The 16,157-nt window shown below is 42.1% G+C and overlaps 1 protein-coding gene across 4 annotated transcripts in view; it reads left to right on the top strand.

Moving 5' to 3' along the window:
* rabep1 (rabaptin, RAB GTPase binding effector protein 1) overlaps nt 1-16,157 on the top strand; it is a 98,197-nt gene that overhangs the window by 11,825 nt on the left and 70,215 nt on the right. For 3 of the 4 annotated variants that reach the window (XM_052035367.1, XM_052035366.1, XM_052035364.1), the window contains exons 2-6: nt 3,295-3,426; nt 5,093-5,296; nt 9,345-9,505; nt 9,729-9,848; nt 15,267-15,405. In XM_052035367.1, coding sequence (XP_051891327.1) covers nt 3,295-3,426; nt 5,093-5,296; nt 9,345-9,505; nt 9,729-9,848; nt 15,267-15,405 — 756 coding nt within the window. The remainder of the gene's footprint in view (nt 1-3,294; nt 3,427-5,092; nt 5,297-9,344; nt 9,506-9,728; nt 9,849-15,266; nt 15,406-16,157) is intronic. The other variant, XM_052035365.1, reaches the window with a different exon arrangement.

The raw sequence follows: 16,157 nt of genomic DNA, 5'->3' as shown, positions 1-16,157 counted from the left end.
ATTGTTTAGTTTGATTTGTTGTTAACCATAGATCCTATTTTTGTTTTCTAAATGTCTATACCAAATGACCCTGGAACACATTGATTGTTTCCCATATCTTAGGAGCTGCCTTTCTCACTAATGATGAAACTCCCCATTGTCTTCAGTATGCCTTCACTGCTTTTGCACAGTTGTTCAACACTCATGGTCTGCTGGGCAGCAATGATCCTTGCCCCCTGATGTGTTTCTGAGATTTGGACTGTCTGCAGCAAATCACCTCCAGGCACTAGAAAGATACCACTATTGATGCCTCTGCAAAGTCTTCCAAATCCACTGGAGGCATCTTGAATCAATATCCAATCCCAGGCCAATGACTCCAGTGGTGAGACCCTAATTAGAATCTGTCAGGTCTATGGGCAGGCCTGTGTTGTTCACATAGCCATAGTCATAGAGCTGTACAGCACAGAAATGGGCCCTTCAGCCTACCACATCCATGCTGACCTTTTTGCCCATTTACACTAATCCCATTTATCAGCATCAGCACTGCATCCTTCTATGCCTTGCCTATTTAAGTATCTGTCTAAATGTCCCTTAAACATAGTAATTGTATCTGATTTCACGACCACCTTTGGCAGTGTTCTGGAGAAAGCGTCAGAGAGACAGCATGGCAACAGCCCCTTCAGCCTGCTAAGGCCATGCTGACCATCAACCACCCATTTACATCGATTCTACTTCAATTTCCTCAGATCCTACCACTCACCTATACACTAGGGGCAACTTACAGCAGCCTATTAACTTACTGACCAAAATGTCTTTGGGATGGGGGAATGTGCAGACTCCACACAGACAGGACACCGAAGTTAGGATTGAACTTGGGTCTCTGGCACTGAGGTACTGACTCTACTAGGTGCACCACTGCCTCCCACTCTCAGTTACTCTGTGTGTGTGTGTGTGTGTGTGTGTGTGTGTGTGTGTGTGTGTGTGAGAAAAATATTACCCCTCAAATCCCATTTAGAACTCTCTCCTCCCACATTGATACCATACTCTTTTTGACACCCCTACATGGGAAAAATATTCTATCTACCCCATCTGTGGCTCTCATAATCTATTAGGTAAATGACTTTAACCACTGCCTCCTTCGTTCCAGGGAAAACAAGCCTAGCCCATCCAATCTCTTCCTATAACTAAAGTCCTCCAGTCCAGGTGACATCCTGGTAAAACTCCTCTGCTCCCTCCAGCAGAATTACATCCTTCCTATAGTGTCCCAACCGGAACTGCACACCACACTCCAATGTTCTGTAAAGTTGTCTCAACTCTTGTTTTCTATGCCCCAGCCTACGAAGGCAAACATGCTATATGCCTTTACCCTATCGACCTATGTTGTCACTTCTGGGGAACTGTTCTTGGACTCCCTCTGGTTTTCTGTTCATCAACATTCCTTAGCACCCTACCATTTACAGTATAAATCCTAGCCCCATTTGACTTCCCAAAATGCATCACTTCACACGAAGGGATTAAATTCCAGTTGCCAATGCTTCACTCTCCTTTCTAACTGATCTATATCCTGCTGCAGCCTTCCCCGCTAATCACAACTCCACCAATTTTAGTTTCATCTGCAAACTTGCTAATCATACCTCCTACAGTCACATCCAGGTCATTAATATATATCACAAACAGCAAAGGTCCCAGCACTGATCCTGTGGTACATGGCAGATACCAGGCCCCATAACACCAGCACCATGTTCTGATCTGTCATGGAAAGAGATTACCAGGCAGACAGAAAGTTTCATGATGTTCTCAAAGCCTTGCTGGAAAAATTGCAAATCCCCATGGACTCCTGGGAATCCCTGGCCTATGACTGGTTAAAACAGGAGGAGCATTTGGGATCCACTGAGAACTAAGTCTGTGCATTGGAACCACATAGAAGGCCATCGTGAATGGCGGAAGGAGGTCATCAACTCTCAAACTGCCCCGTGCGCATCTGTCAGTCACTTGCTGCCTCATCTATGGAGTCTGTGATTCCCACACTTGTTCTGTGGGTTCTCGGTTACAGGAAGCCAGAGTAAAAGCAAGTCATCTTTGATATTGACGGATTCCTAAGCACAAGAAACTGATTGAGGCAAAGTCTCCTCCTGCACATTGTTAACACATCTGGCATAATCCTCCTCCTCCACTCCCAAATATTCCATGTCTCAGCTCAGCTAGAAGTGGCAAGTGGAGGGTATGATGCACTTGCTGATCCCAGAGGCTACCCTTTTACTGAGCCCTACTATCCCCCATATTTCCAATTAATCTGTCACCACTTAAGTCAACAAAACGTAGCCTGCTACAGTGTACTTCAACTATCATTGCAGCCCTTATCCACACTGTTATCTCATCTAGCCACAGTTTTGCTGAAGCTCTCCTTGCTGCTATTTCCAGTTCAACCTTGATTAAATTAAATTATAAATTAAATTATATAAATTATCTAAGTGCCACCCACTGTTCCCACCTTGGATTCTGTTATGGGCCCCATCACAGCAAGCCTGGTTTCTGCCCGTCCCCAATCATCCTTAAACCCTTGAGGTCCCTGTCCTTCATAGCTCACTGTGTTCTTGGCGCTCCTTACCTTTATGATCGATTTTTAGCTCTGTGTACCTCCAAATCCCACTGCTCCATTGATACTGACTGACCAGTTGCTGTGTCCACTGCTAGGGTTATATCACCACTCACCAAATCATCCTTGCTAATGGTATTCTATTATTCAATGGCCATTTGAAGTCTTTGATTATGCTGAAGGCTGTTCCAATATCTACTCCTCTTGTTCTTCAGTTTCCACCTGTTGTCCATTGCATTCTGCTACAGTGTAAATCGTGAGCCAGCACTGTTATTGGAAAAAATGGAAAGACGTTGCTGCTCCTTTTAAAGCCTAAGAGCAAACATGGGATGTTTATGCAGTGCTTCCTCTTTATAAGGTTATTTTTATTTTGTGTACTTGGCTTTCTAGGATATGTTTTACTTTCATATTTTTAACTACATTAGGAAAGGTGACTTGGATTGGTTTAATTTACTTAGAAAGCATGGAACTCCTACCAAGTACAGTTTCTCAGTGATTTTAATTTGGATTAAAATGATCTGTAGACTGTACCATGTCTGTATATCTTCATTGAAGTGAAGTTGCATTGAAAGTTAGTTTCCTTCTGCTTTTGAGACTATATATCCAAGACCCTATTTTTAAGTTTTTAAGCAGAACAGATTTTGAAAGTGGAGGAAGTACATAATGTTGGGTTCTTGACTACATGTTCCATTAATCTGGCTTTCTTGTTTCTCTTCCAGTGGCCATGCTTCAGCAGCGACTTAAGGAGTTGGAGCAGGAAAAGGCAGATTACATGCGCAGAAAAGAACAGCTGGAATTCGAATTCAATCAGAAGAGAGCCAAATTCAAGGAGCTGTACCTCGCAAAAGAAGGTACTTTTATTTGGCTGGTGAATTAAGAGTATTGAGAATCTGTCAAAAAGGAAATTTGGTAGTGAAGTGGAACTGATACTGTTTGAAACCTTTAAGTCTGTGCTATTGACAGCTGTGTAGAATAGGTAAAGAAAAAGTACAGTGGCCAATATAAAAGGGTTTTCACCTAATGTTTCCTGGTCATGTTTGATGCTGAGATTTGCATATCAGTGCCTTAAATTGTTTTTTTAATAGGGTGGCTTTCAGAGTCCTGCTGTTTTTATTTTTCTTTCAATTTCTTTGGCTCTATTCTGTTTAAATTCTTTGTAACACAATAACTTCACTGGATGCAAGCAGGCTTCTCTTGGTGATGAGATCAGTCATACTTGGAGGCTCATCAGGGATAAATCTATTAGAATATAAGGATAAAACCTGCTCAGTCTTAAGTGGCTGGAAGAATATCAGAAACTTTCAGCTGATGAGAATCTAGGAGAAAGCAGGAGTGCAAAATAAAAACGGGTAGTTTAAGTATTTACACTGTTGTTGTTGGTTTTTGTCAGTTGGATAGCTTTGACAGAGGTATGGCCTGCTGATTAATTTCCTCTTTAGCCTAGTATGATATGAAAGCTTGCTAAATTCCGGTGTGCAAGAATGATCCTTTATTTAAAAGGACTGATTGTTCCCAGCATCTACTGCCTATTGCGCTGCCACTTGGTTTGATTCACAATGTTATAAGTAACAATTCCACAGTGGGCACTTATTCCTTCACCTTTCAGAGATTTGTTTTACTTAAATTTTTTTTTAAAAGTATATATTTTGATAAAACAAACCAGCTGCTTATTCTCCATCCTCAATTGCCCTTGACGTGATGGTGGTGAGCTACCTTGAACCGCAGCAGTAACAATACAGCTGAATGGCTTGAGTTTGGATCCTCTTAAGAAAGTGACTTGCATTTATACCAGACCATTCATAACCAAAGAATATCTCAAGTTATTTATAGCCACTATTACGAAGTAGAAAACATTGCTGTTTGTGGGACCTTGATGCACCCAAACTGTTGTAACATGATCTATGTTAGTCTGTTGGTTGAGGAATGATTATTGGGTGGGTCATCATCGATAATCCCCTTGCTCCTCTTAGAAGTATCACCATGAGGGTACAGAGAAGTCTTCAGTTTAACATCATATTCTAAAGGTAGCACCCCTTGCATCTGCTGCCACACTGAGTATCAGACTGTGTTATGTGTTCTGAGTCTTCTGACTGGATCTTCAATTCAGTTTTCTGCCTTGGTTCTACACTTGGTTCTACAGTTCTACCACTGAAGCACAGTGTAATCAGGTGCGAGGGGGATTTTTTTTTTACAAGCACAGGTTTTCCACAAGCTCAGCAAGTGTTAAGCTTTGATCAGAATTAAATGGCTAGCCATATCGGAATTGTAAACTTTGATCTCGTACACTTATCTGTATCGTATTGCTTTAATATCCATATAATTCTATATTAGCATTGCTTGCAGTGATTAAATCACTACATACACGGAACCTGTTGCATTCTGTCCACTAACAGAATTAATGTGGCCCATGAATTGTCTCATGGATCCTTTCAAAATTGTCAAGCACTGTAGGAGCTTTTGAAGTCATGCATTTTAATTTTTTTTAACATTAAGTTATATTGGTGTTTTTATTTCCAGAGGAGCTGAAGCGGCAGAATGTTGCATTGCAGTCGGCAAAAGGTGATGTAACTCTGCTGCAGGTCCAGCTCATGGAGGCAAATGCTGATATGGAGAATATAAAAGCAGTAGCTGCAGTTTCTGAGACGACCAAACAGGAAGCAATTGATGATGTGAAAAAGCAATGGCAGGAAGAAGTAGCTTCAATGCAGGCTATAATGAAAGGTAATGAGCAAAGTTATAGTACTGTTTATTCTTGAAGGTTTATATTTTTTCCTCCTGAAGTCATTTAATGAGATGGTCACCTGCCTCATTCTGACCATATATACACAGGACCCTTGTATGTGAATATTGCCAAGAAAATTAAAACTTGTATTTGATTTTTTTCCTCTTTAAAAGTTCCTTTGGTTCCTGTAGAAGCTTCTGTAGGCATCGAAAAAGGAAAATATTGGGAAAAGTTAATAAGGATTCCTTGTAGACTGAGGCAAGAGAAATTAAACCTATATTTTGTCCATCTTTACAGAAGAAGACACCCTAAACCTCCAGAGATTGTGGAGGGGAATGGGTCAAAAGAAAATGAGGAGCTATAAGGAGTAAGCCATCTTGGACTGTTTGAGGAGAAACTTCTTCATTCAGAGGGTCTGAATCTTTGGAAGATACTTAAGTTGTGTCAGGGTTCACTACGGAAGATCGAGAATTGCCTGGAGCAGAAATGGTAATGCTGCAAATAGTGTCTGGGAGGATGAGTTGGTGGCCATGAAGCAGGGCACACCAAATAGGCAGTGCAGGATCCCTCTGGGAGTGTTGCACTTTCAAACCAGTTAAGTACAGAGTAACAGTGAGGATGACAGCACCTTGGGAAGGGCTGTCTGGGCATGTGACAGTGTAAGTGGGGTAGGTCAGGGCAGAGTGAACTGCAGAATTGCAATGATCATGAGGATTAATTGTTCCAGGAATAGTTTGGAACTGTTTGGAATAATTTTGGAACTATTGACCTGAGCCAGACTTGGTGAGATGTTCTCGATCGTGCCAACAAGGAGATTCACTGACAGGCTGCTGAATGTTTTGAGAGAGAGAGGGAAATGGGCAAAAACTTTTTGACCATCTGAGATTCAGAGACATGAGAAGGAAAAGAGCTGGGATCCCGTAGTCAGGATTTCATGAAGCAATTGGCTTCCTTCCCCTTCCGGTTCGCAGTCGTATACTTTGAGGAAGCATGTTATCTTTGCTGATATACGTGGAGCAGATTTTATTAATATACAGCATAGGTGATCATGCCAATTAAATGACTTATTGTTTCTAACTCTACATATCAAACATTCCTCCAAAAAACAATTGAAAAGGATCTTTGCATACTATATTTTGCCTATATCACAGTTGTTTTTTTACTCCAAAGCTACATCTTCATACAAATATTCTTAAAGTTTTTCACAGATTGGATTTTATTAATTTCTATCTTTCCATTCCATGTACTTAATACTGCAGTCATCCAAAGCTGCATCTTATTTGCTCATAGTTGTCACATAGTAACTTCCTTGTTCAAGCATTCCTATGCTAAAAGTGAAAGATAAGCCACTTAAATGCCATCCATGATCATCATGGAAAGTCTTTTGTTGCAATTCAATTCAAGGAAGTTTAACTATTAGTAACAAATAATCTGCTGGAGGAATCCATCACCTGCCGTCTCATCTCTAAATTTAACTATTAACTCTTCTCAAGATGTTCCACAGATGTCTCCCAGGATTGCCAACAAAGGTTAAGCAGTTCCCTAATGGTAGTGATCACTATTGTTCCCAGTGCTTTGCACTAGAGTTCAGGAATAGGGTAAAACAGAATGATATATGGCTGTGCACTTAGTGCAAGGAGAGCTTCAGATTCTTGAGCTATTGAAGCCTGTTTAGGGTAGGAAGGATTTGTACAAGGTTGCATCTGCATGGAACTGCAGTCAATGTCCTTGTGGGCATGTAATTAGGACCGAGGGTGAGGTTTCAGATTAATTTGAGAGGAGTCAGCACCAGGATGCCACATTAAAGGAAAGAAGTGCATAGAGATCTGAGAGTCAAATAGACTGAACAGTTAAGGCCAAGGAGTGGCAGCAAGACTGGCAGCACCTGTGGGATCGTTGAGAGCGAGTTATTGAAAAGTGTGCCAGGTGAATTGGGAGCGGCCGTCAGGTTGAAGAGGATAATCATGCATCCAGTGGGCTGGGCAGAGCAGACAGACAGTTTAGGGAGCATTCTGTAAACTCAACTGCATTTACTTTAATGCAAGAAAACTTGTGTGTCAGATGAGCTTACAGCATGGATTGGCACATGGAATTATGATATTGTAATGTAGAAACATGGTTGAGGGAAGGGTAGGACTGGCAGCTTATTGTTCTGGGGTTTAGAAAGTTCAGGTGTGGTGGAGGGGTACATAAAAGAGGAGGGAGAGTTGCACTGCTGATCAGGGAGAGCATCACAGCAATATGTAGAGAGGATGGTCTGGAGGGATTGTCCAACAAGGCCATGTGGAAAGAATTTGGGAAGAAGGGTGGTCACTTTGATAGGATTATACTGTAAGGAGGCACAGTAGCGGTTAGTGTAATGCTCTACAGCACCAGTGACCCAGGTTCAAATCTGGCCACTGTCTGTAAGGAGTTTGTATGCTCTCCCTGTGTCTGTGTGGGTTTCCTCCGGGTGCTCCGGTTTCCTCCCATTTTCCAAAGATGTACAGGTTAGGAAGTTGTGGGCATGCTATGTTGGCGCCAGAAGCATGGTGACACTTGCGGGCTGCCCCCAGAACACTACGCAAAAAGATGTATTTCACTGTGTTTTTCGATGTACATGTGACTAATGAAGACGTCTTAGTTAAGTAGGAATTAGAGGGGCAGATATGTAAGCAAATTGCAGAAAGATGCAAAAGCAATAGGACTGTAGCAGTGGGGAATTTTAACTTCCCCAATATTGAATTGGTATAAGGGGCTTCGATGGGGTGGAATTTCTTGTGTGTCCAAGGTATTTTTTGAGTCAATATGTAGATAGTCCTACCAGAGAAGGGATTGTACTTGAGTTCATTTTAAAGTATTGTGTGCAGTTCTGGTTGCCACACTTTAGAAAGGATGTGGTTTGCTGGAGAGATTGCAGAGGGGATTTACCAGGATATTGCCTGGATTGGAGGAGCTCAGTTATGTGGAGAGATTGGATAGGCTGGGCTTGTTTTCCCTGGAGCAAAAGAGGCTGAAGGGGAACCTGACAGAAATATATAAGATTGAGAAGCATAGGGTAGATGGTCAAAATCATTTTCCCATGGTGGGGGTATCAAAAACAAGTGGGCATAAGTTTAACATGAGAGGTAGGAGTTTTAAAGGGGATCTGAAAGGTAAATTTATTTTGCAGAGTAGTTAATATCTGGAATGTGTTGCCAGTGGAGGTGGTGGAATTGGCTATGTCTAAGAGGCATTAATGCAGACACTTAAATGGGCAAGGCATAGAAGGATATGGTTCTAATACAGGCAAATGGGATGGATGTGGTGGGCTGAAGGTTCCATGAGTCCAGTATTTAAGATATTGGAGGAATCGGGGTATGCTTGGTTTGGAGTGCATTTAGTGTATGGTAAGTAAATGATTGGTGTTTGCAAAAAAAAAATCACCATGTCGAAATGCAGTAACAGGAACCTAGCTCAAAGAGGGGAAGGTTGGGAATGTAATATTCTTGGCTACAAGATACTCGGGGGAAAATTGGGAAAAGAAAAATAAAATGTAGGTTGAGGTCTCAGACAAGTTCATCAGAATTAAAGAGCAAAAGGATTTTGCATTACCTTGTGTGTTCTAAAGGGTGCCAAGTAGTGTGTGGGGGCATGGGGGAATTGGTAGCAAAGTTGCACAGATGTAAACCTGGCAACTGTAACCCAATCAGGTGAACATCAGTGGTGTCATGGATGAGATGGGCTGAAAGGGCCTGTTTCTGTGCTGTACGTTTCTACAATTCCATGAAAACTTGTAGATATAAAATTAATTGGCATAAGTAGAAGCAGGGACTAATAAAGGATGTACATGTCTCTTCCTCCACTTCTCGTGGGCTATTTGAGCCTCCCTTTTGAGGGCTTTTACACGCTTCCTCCAATCAATAATTTGACAAGTTTTTAGGAGCATCACTAATCGTGTTGAATATTTTTTGTGGCAGAGATGCATCAATTAGAAGCTTTCATTGAAAATGCTTTCTATTTCTCTTTCTCGTGTAAAAAGAGAAAAAAAATTCTAATGGGAACCCTTTGTATTTTCTAAACCTGCAGAGACACTGAGAGAATATGAGATTCAGTTTCATCACCGCCTGGAGCAGGAACGCTCACAGTGGGGACAGTATAAGGAAGCAGTGGAACGTGAGTTGACTGATCTAAGGAGACGTGTATCTGAAGGACAAGGAGAGAACAACTTAGAAAATGAAATGAAGAAAGTGAGTATGCTGATCTGTACCCAATAATAAATCTTGAAATTATCTGAAAGATTTTATGGTGGGCAGTGATAGAGCATCAACTATATAAGAATTTGCTCTTGCATTATGCAGTCAATAAGCAATGTATGAAAAGCTCTGTTACAGTTAATATCTTCCAAATTGTAAGCTCTGTTAGGTATCAGGGAAGAGGCAATCACTCCTGCTTTTTCATTTTAATGAATAGGCTCAGGAAGATGCTGAGAAGTTACGATCAGTGGTGATGCCCATGGAGAAGGAAATAGGAGCTCTCAAAGAAAAGCTATCAATAGCTGAAGACAAGGTTAAAGAGCTAGAAGCCTCAAAGGTGAGCCATGAAAATAGAACGTGTGAATTTTACAATTATGCAAATGGCAGGGACCTTGTACAGAGGTACCTTGGGGTGCAAGTGCATAGCTCCCTTAAAGTGGCAACGTGTCGATAGGGTGGTGAGAAAGGCATTAGGTTTAAATAAAAAGAAAGGCGCCAGAGAGGTGACACTTTGTAGGCAGCAAGCAGTAGAACACTTTTATGTTCATGTTCTGACCTTCCAAGGCTCAAATCTGCAGCTAGAAATACTGCAGTAACAAATGGGCTTTTAAGCTATTTAAATGCATTACCAATCTTGTGATCACTCAGCAGTCAGTGGCAGTAGGAAAAGCAAAGGGCAGTGATGTCTGCGTCATGATAAACTCGTGGTGCTCGGACGTGGCGTCGTTGTCCCACTCCTGCTCCCCTGGAACACCTGGTGGTTAAGTGTTGACTGTCACCTTCAACACCAGAGGACCAAACACACTCGCCTACTGCTATACCACCATCAGGGGCGCCTATCACTCCATCCCTCGCCCGCAGTTTGGTAAATCCGACCACCTGGCTGTGCTGCTGCTTCCTGCATACAGGCAGAGACTGAAGAGTGTGACACTGGAGGTGAGAACTGAAAAGCTGGTCAAGGGAGTGTCACGAACCAGCAACAAAAGAAACACACTGAGCATGATTCAGTGTTAAAAACTATTTTATTAATCACTACTTATGATAATACGAAAAATAAAAGTAAAAATGTTAGTATGTTAGAATTCAAAAATGTTAAACCTTGAACATTAACCCCAAAACTAAACTCTTCGTGCGTGTGTGTGTGTGTGTGTGTGGCAAAGTCCAAAACTCCCAGTTCAAGAATGGTTCTTAAAGTTCAGTTCCGCAAGCCATAAGGTGAAACATGAGCAAGGGCTTCTTCAACAACCACCGTTGTCTTAAGATAAGACGTAGACGTAGAGAAACATAGAGAGAGTAAATACGAAATCCAAATGTTCCACGATGGAACCCAAACGACACTCCAGTGTTTACTCGGTAGTGACTTCCTCACCCCGAAAAGCATCCGAATCGTGGTCGTCCACACACAAATACCTGTTTCCTTCTACAGGTCCGCATCAAAGTGAACTCCACCGGATTACTTCCAACTTCCATACATGGATTTCAGTGGCAGACACAGTTATAGTTTCTCATCCATCGATAGAGAAAACTAGCAGGCTGGTGTCTCTCTCCCTTCTCTCTCTCTCTTCTTCTGATTTCTACAACGTCATTACGTCCTTTTATCTTCTATTGACGTAAGCACACCACACACACAAATACACACACACTCTCTATTTTAAAGGGACATTCACTGAGTCCGTAACAGGAGGCAGAGGAACGAATTTAGGACTGCTTCGAATCAGTGGACTGGGCCATGTCCAAGAATTCGTCAGTGGACCCAAATGTGCCTCATTTGTCACCGACTTCATCACACGGATGAGTGTGTGCCTACAAAAACATTCCAAGTCTTCCCCAACCAGAAGCCTGGTTGAACCAGAAGATTTGTAATCTGTGGTGTTTAGGATGGGCGATCCAGAGTCGTACAAAAAAATCGAGGTACAATCTCTGGAAGACCATCGCTAGCACAGTGACAATTCTGGACTAAACTGCTGACAGCTATGACAGGGCTTGCATGCTATCACTTCATACAAGGCGAAAACAAGTAGCGTAAGTGGCATTAACACATCACTCCTGGATGAACTCAATGCCTTTCATGTACGCTTCGATAGGGAGAATAATGACACTCCTACACGAGCCCTGACAACCCTGTGATCTCGGTCTCTGAGGCTGATGTCAGAGCATCCTTCAAGAGGGTGAATTCATGAAAAGTGTCTGGCCCAGATGGTGTATCTGGCCAAGTGCTGAAGACCGTGCAGATCAACTGGCTGGTGTATTTAAGGACATCTTCAACTGTTTGCTTCTGTGGTCTGAGGTTCCCACCTGCTTCAAAAGGGCATCTATAGTACCAGTGCCTCAATGACTGCCATCGGGTAGCACTTGCATCCACTTTAATGAAGTGCTTCAAGAGGTTGGTTATGGCGCAAATTAACTCCAGCCTCTGGAATGACCTGGATCCCTTTCAATTTGCCTATTGCCACAATTGATCAACAATGGTTCTGTATTATCTGGGCAACAGTAATGCATACATCAGGCTGCTGTTCATTGACTACAGCTCAGTGTTCAACACTATCATCCCCTCCAAACTTATCAAGCTCCAAAACCTGAGCCTCTGTAGCTCCTTTTGCCACTGGATCCTTGACTTCATCAGCAGACCTCAGTCAGTATGGATCGGTAACGACATCTTGCCACTGATCATCAACACAGGTGCACCTCAGGGATATATGCTTAGCCCCCTGCTCTATTCTCCTTACACTGATTGTGTGGCAAAGCACAGCTCCAATACCATCTACATATTCGCCGCTAACACCGTTGGCCAAGTCACAGGTGGTGATGAGGCAGTATACAGGAGTGAGACAGAGCATCTGGTTGAATGGTGCCCAAATAACCTTGTGCTCATTGTCAATGAAGTCAAGTCATCAGCTTCCCCTTCCTGAAGTCAGGAGACCACGTACCAGTTCTCATTGGTGGGTCAGAGGTGGAGAGAGTAAGTAGCTTCAAGTTCCTGGGTGTTAACACCTTGGATGCCCTGTCTTGGGCGCAGCACATAAATGCAATCATGAAGAAGGCATGCCAGTGCTTTCTTAGAAGCTTAAGGGGATTTGGCATGTCACCAAATACTATTAAATTTCTACAGATGCACTGTTTAAAGTATCCTGACTGGTTGCATCGTGGCCTGGTACAGCAATTCCAACACACAGGAATGCAGTAGGCTGCAGAGAGTTGCAGACAGCCCTATCCATCACGGGCACAGCCCTCCCCACCATTGACAGCATGTACAGGAGGTGCCTCCTCAAGAAGGTAGCATCTATCATCAAGGATCCCCACCATCCAGATCATGCCCTCTTCTAGCTGCTACTGTTAGGCAGGAGATACAGAAGCCTGAAGTCCCACACCACCAGGTTCAGGAACAGCTATTTTCCTACAACCATCACGTTCTTGAACCTACCTGCCTTAACCCTAACCCTACTTCAGTGATGAAACACTACAGACCGCCTCTTGCACTACCATGGACTTCTCTCTGGTTGTCTTTTTTTTTGCACTAATGTCTTGTTTTTGTACAGTGTTTTTTCTCTCTTCACTGTGTATCTGTACTTACGTGCCTGTGCTGCTGCTGCAAGCTAGATTTTTATTCTACCTGTACCTCACCATACTTGTGCACTTGAAAATAAACACGACTTGCCTTCGTAGGCCGAGGCATTCAGTATAAAAGTTGGGGTGTTATGTTGTAGTTGCACAAAGCTTTGGTTAGACTGTACTTAATGTATTGTTTACGGTTGGGTTGTCAGACTACAGGAAGGGTGTGGTAGCAATAGAGAGTGCAGGAGAGACTCACCGGGATGTTGCCTGAAATGAAGAGCTGTAGTTACAAGGAGAGATTTGATAGGCTGGGATTATTCTCACTGAAGTGTCAGAGGCTGAGGGGTGACCTTAGAGGTTTATAAAGTTATGAGGGGCGGATCAGATAGTCTTTTTTTTCCAAGGGAAGGGGAGTCTAGAACTAGAGGGCACAAGTTTAAGGTGAGAAGTGTGAAATTTAAAGGTGAGTTGAGGGGAAGTTTTTCTGTTTATGAATGTCTGGAACGAGCTGCCAGATGGGGCAGTGGAGGGAGATGCAATTACACAATCTAAAAGGCTTTTGGACAGGTACTTGGACAGAAGAGGTGTAGAGAGATGCAGGCGAATGGGATTAGTGTAGACGGGCATCAGGGTTGGCACGGAAGAGGTGGGCCGAAAGGACCAGTTTCTATGCTGTACATTTCTGATTCTGTGTTGACAGCGCACAGTGAAGTACTGTGGATGAGGAATATATGTGCATAAACATGAAATAAAGATTGTTCTATATATTGGCGAGACTGCAGGGATTTACTGCTGCAACAAGGATTGGTTGTCTGGAGAGAACAGCAAAGCTGGGAATGTTCTCTGTGGAGCAGAGAAGGTTAAGAGGACAAATAAAGCAGAAAATGCTGGTAATGTTTAGCAGTTCAAACAGCCTCAATGCAGTTAATTTTGGGTTGATGACTGTCAGGCCATTAACCTGTAAAGTTAATTCTGTTTCTTTCCACAGGTGTTGGCTGAGCTGTTGACTATTCCTGGCATTGTTGTTTTATTTTGAATTTGTAGCATCTGTTGTATTTTCCTCTAAGGTTATGAGGAAGAATCAAGAGTTTTGGTAGATTATAGAGAAACCTTGGATTGATAATTGGGTCAGTAACCAAAGGACACAAGGCAAGATAATTGACAAAATATCTAGGTGAAAAATGAGAATATTTGTTAAGCAGCTAGAAAGGTCTTTCCAAAATGCTTTCCAAAATTTACTGGAGTAAAGAATTGTAAAGACCAACTACACCTTGGATGAGGAAATATCTGTTTGTCTCTGTCCTGAATGGCTGACTCCTTTATTTTGAGATTGTCCCCTGGGTCTGGACACCCCAGCCAGAGGGAGCACCATCCCTGCATCTACCATGTCCAAGAGTTTTGTACATTTCAGTGAGATTTGAGTATGTCTCAACGAGTGCCCACGTTCTTCATTCTCATCATCTTGCCTTCATCAGATTGGGAAGACTGATCTTGCTAGTCCTGAACATGAATTTGACAGTGAGGCTCTGAGCAGCCACAGTCAGCTGTCAAAAATATTAAGATTTAAGTGCTGCTGAATCTTAAAAACTACAAAGTAAAATAATTGTTTTTATTATGCCAAAAATGCAGTTAAGAACATTTAAAAAGCACCTTTTAAGACATTTAAACCAGCAAGTTTTAAACTGTAATTTATTCTTTTTCTTCCTGCTGCACAGTTCTAAAATACTCATTCAAATGAATGGCTTGCAGATCCTGTGTTTAGACTCAGAGTCTCAGGAGCTGTTGAATCTTGGCAAGTTTCTGCCAAGTCCATAGGTAGAGCACAGCTAAGAAATGGCTGATAAAACATGGCCAGTAGTAATCCTTAAACTTGCAATTGTGCTGAGAAATGCTGACAGTTACATGGAGCTTCCAGCAAAGTCTGTGCCTTTGTAAATGTACTACATCAAACACTTGTGACATTCCACTATTTATCCCGAAAAAAGGCTTAAAACTTAATAAAATGCTTTCTACAACACAAGTTTATTGATATTTACAAGCCATTTTTTTCTGAATGGGAAGAGTGCTGCAAGTTGGGCTTTTGTAAGAGGACAGGATTGATCAGGTTTGTTTTTCCATCTGAATTTAAAAGCTTTCCAAGAAATGTCAAACTAAATGACTATTTGTCCCTGTATGAGAGATTTGAGGTGATTAATGTGTTCAGCAGGTTAAAGAGCTGAATCATTACCTCGAGACAGAGAAATCCTGCAGGACAGATCTGGAAATGTATGTTGCCGTTCTCAACACTCAGAAAAGTGTGCTGCAGGAAGATGCAGAGAAATTGCGCAAAGAACTGCACGAAGGTAACAAGAAGACTAGAGCTATTATATTTGAAAACTATAAACTGTGAAATAAAATATAAAGTGGTTACAAGGTATCACTATTGCTTAATGAATGACTAATGGAAATTTTACGAATTATTCCTAAAACACTCAAGTGACCATTATAGCTCCAATTTTATTTTGCAGCTCCTATTTTGTTTAATATTTTTTCTGGTGTTTCATCCAGTTATTTCTTCTTCTCCTCCTCCACTACTTCGAAGCCTTTTCCCCTCCCTTGATACCAGAGTAATGTATTCCCAGGCCTTTGTCCATGTTCTCTAACTGGCAGTGAGAAGGTGCCCTCATGGCCTGTTGCTTTGCTCTATTATGAGGGCAGATGAAGGGGAATTGAGGTTGAGGCACATGCTGGGTGCTTTCCTCAACAGCCAAAATAGGAGTTTGGCATGATGATCCAAATCAAACCCTCCCAAAATACTGGGTACCTCTGCCCTCTTTCTTCCTAGGCTGCCTTTTCTTTGTTTGCTATGGACACTTCTTCATGCCATCCAATTTCGGATTTTCACCTAACTGCTTCAGTATCTTCTCCCTTTTACTATCATCTCAGTGCCATATCAGGGTTAGGAATAAAAGTTTTCAGTGGTGATATTGATAACTGAGGTTGAACTCAACAACTACCAATCATGTTCTTCAGTATAGTAAGGAACTTCACAGGAACATTATCAAGTAAAATATAGAGTAAATGGTGGGAATCTTAGCAGCATTGATGTGCAGAG

Source organism: Pristis pectinata, chromosome 21 (genome assembly GCF_009764475.1).
Source record: "Pristis pectinata isolate sPriPec2 chromosome 21, sPriPec2.1.pri, whole genome shotgun sequence".
Taxonomy (NCBI): domain Eukaryota; kingdom Metazoa; phylum Chordata; class Chondrichthyes; order Rhinopristiformes; family Pristidae; genus Pristis; species Pristis pectinata.
This window is presented reverse-complemented; position numbering and strand designations above follow the sequence as displayed.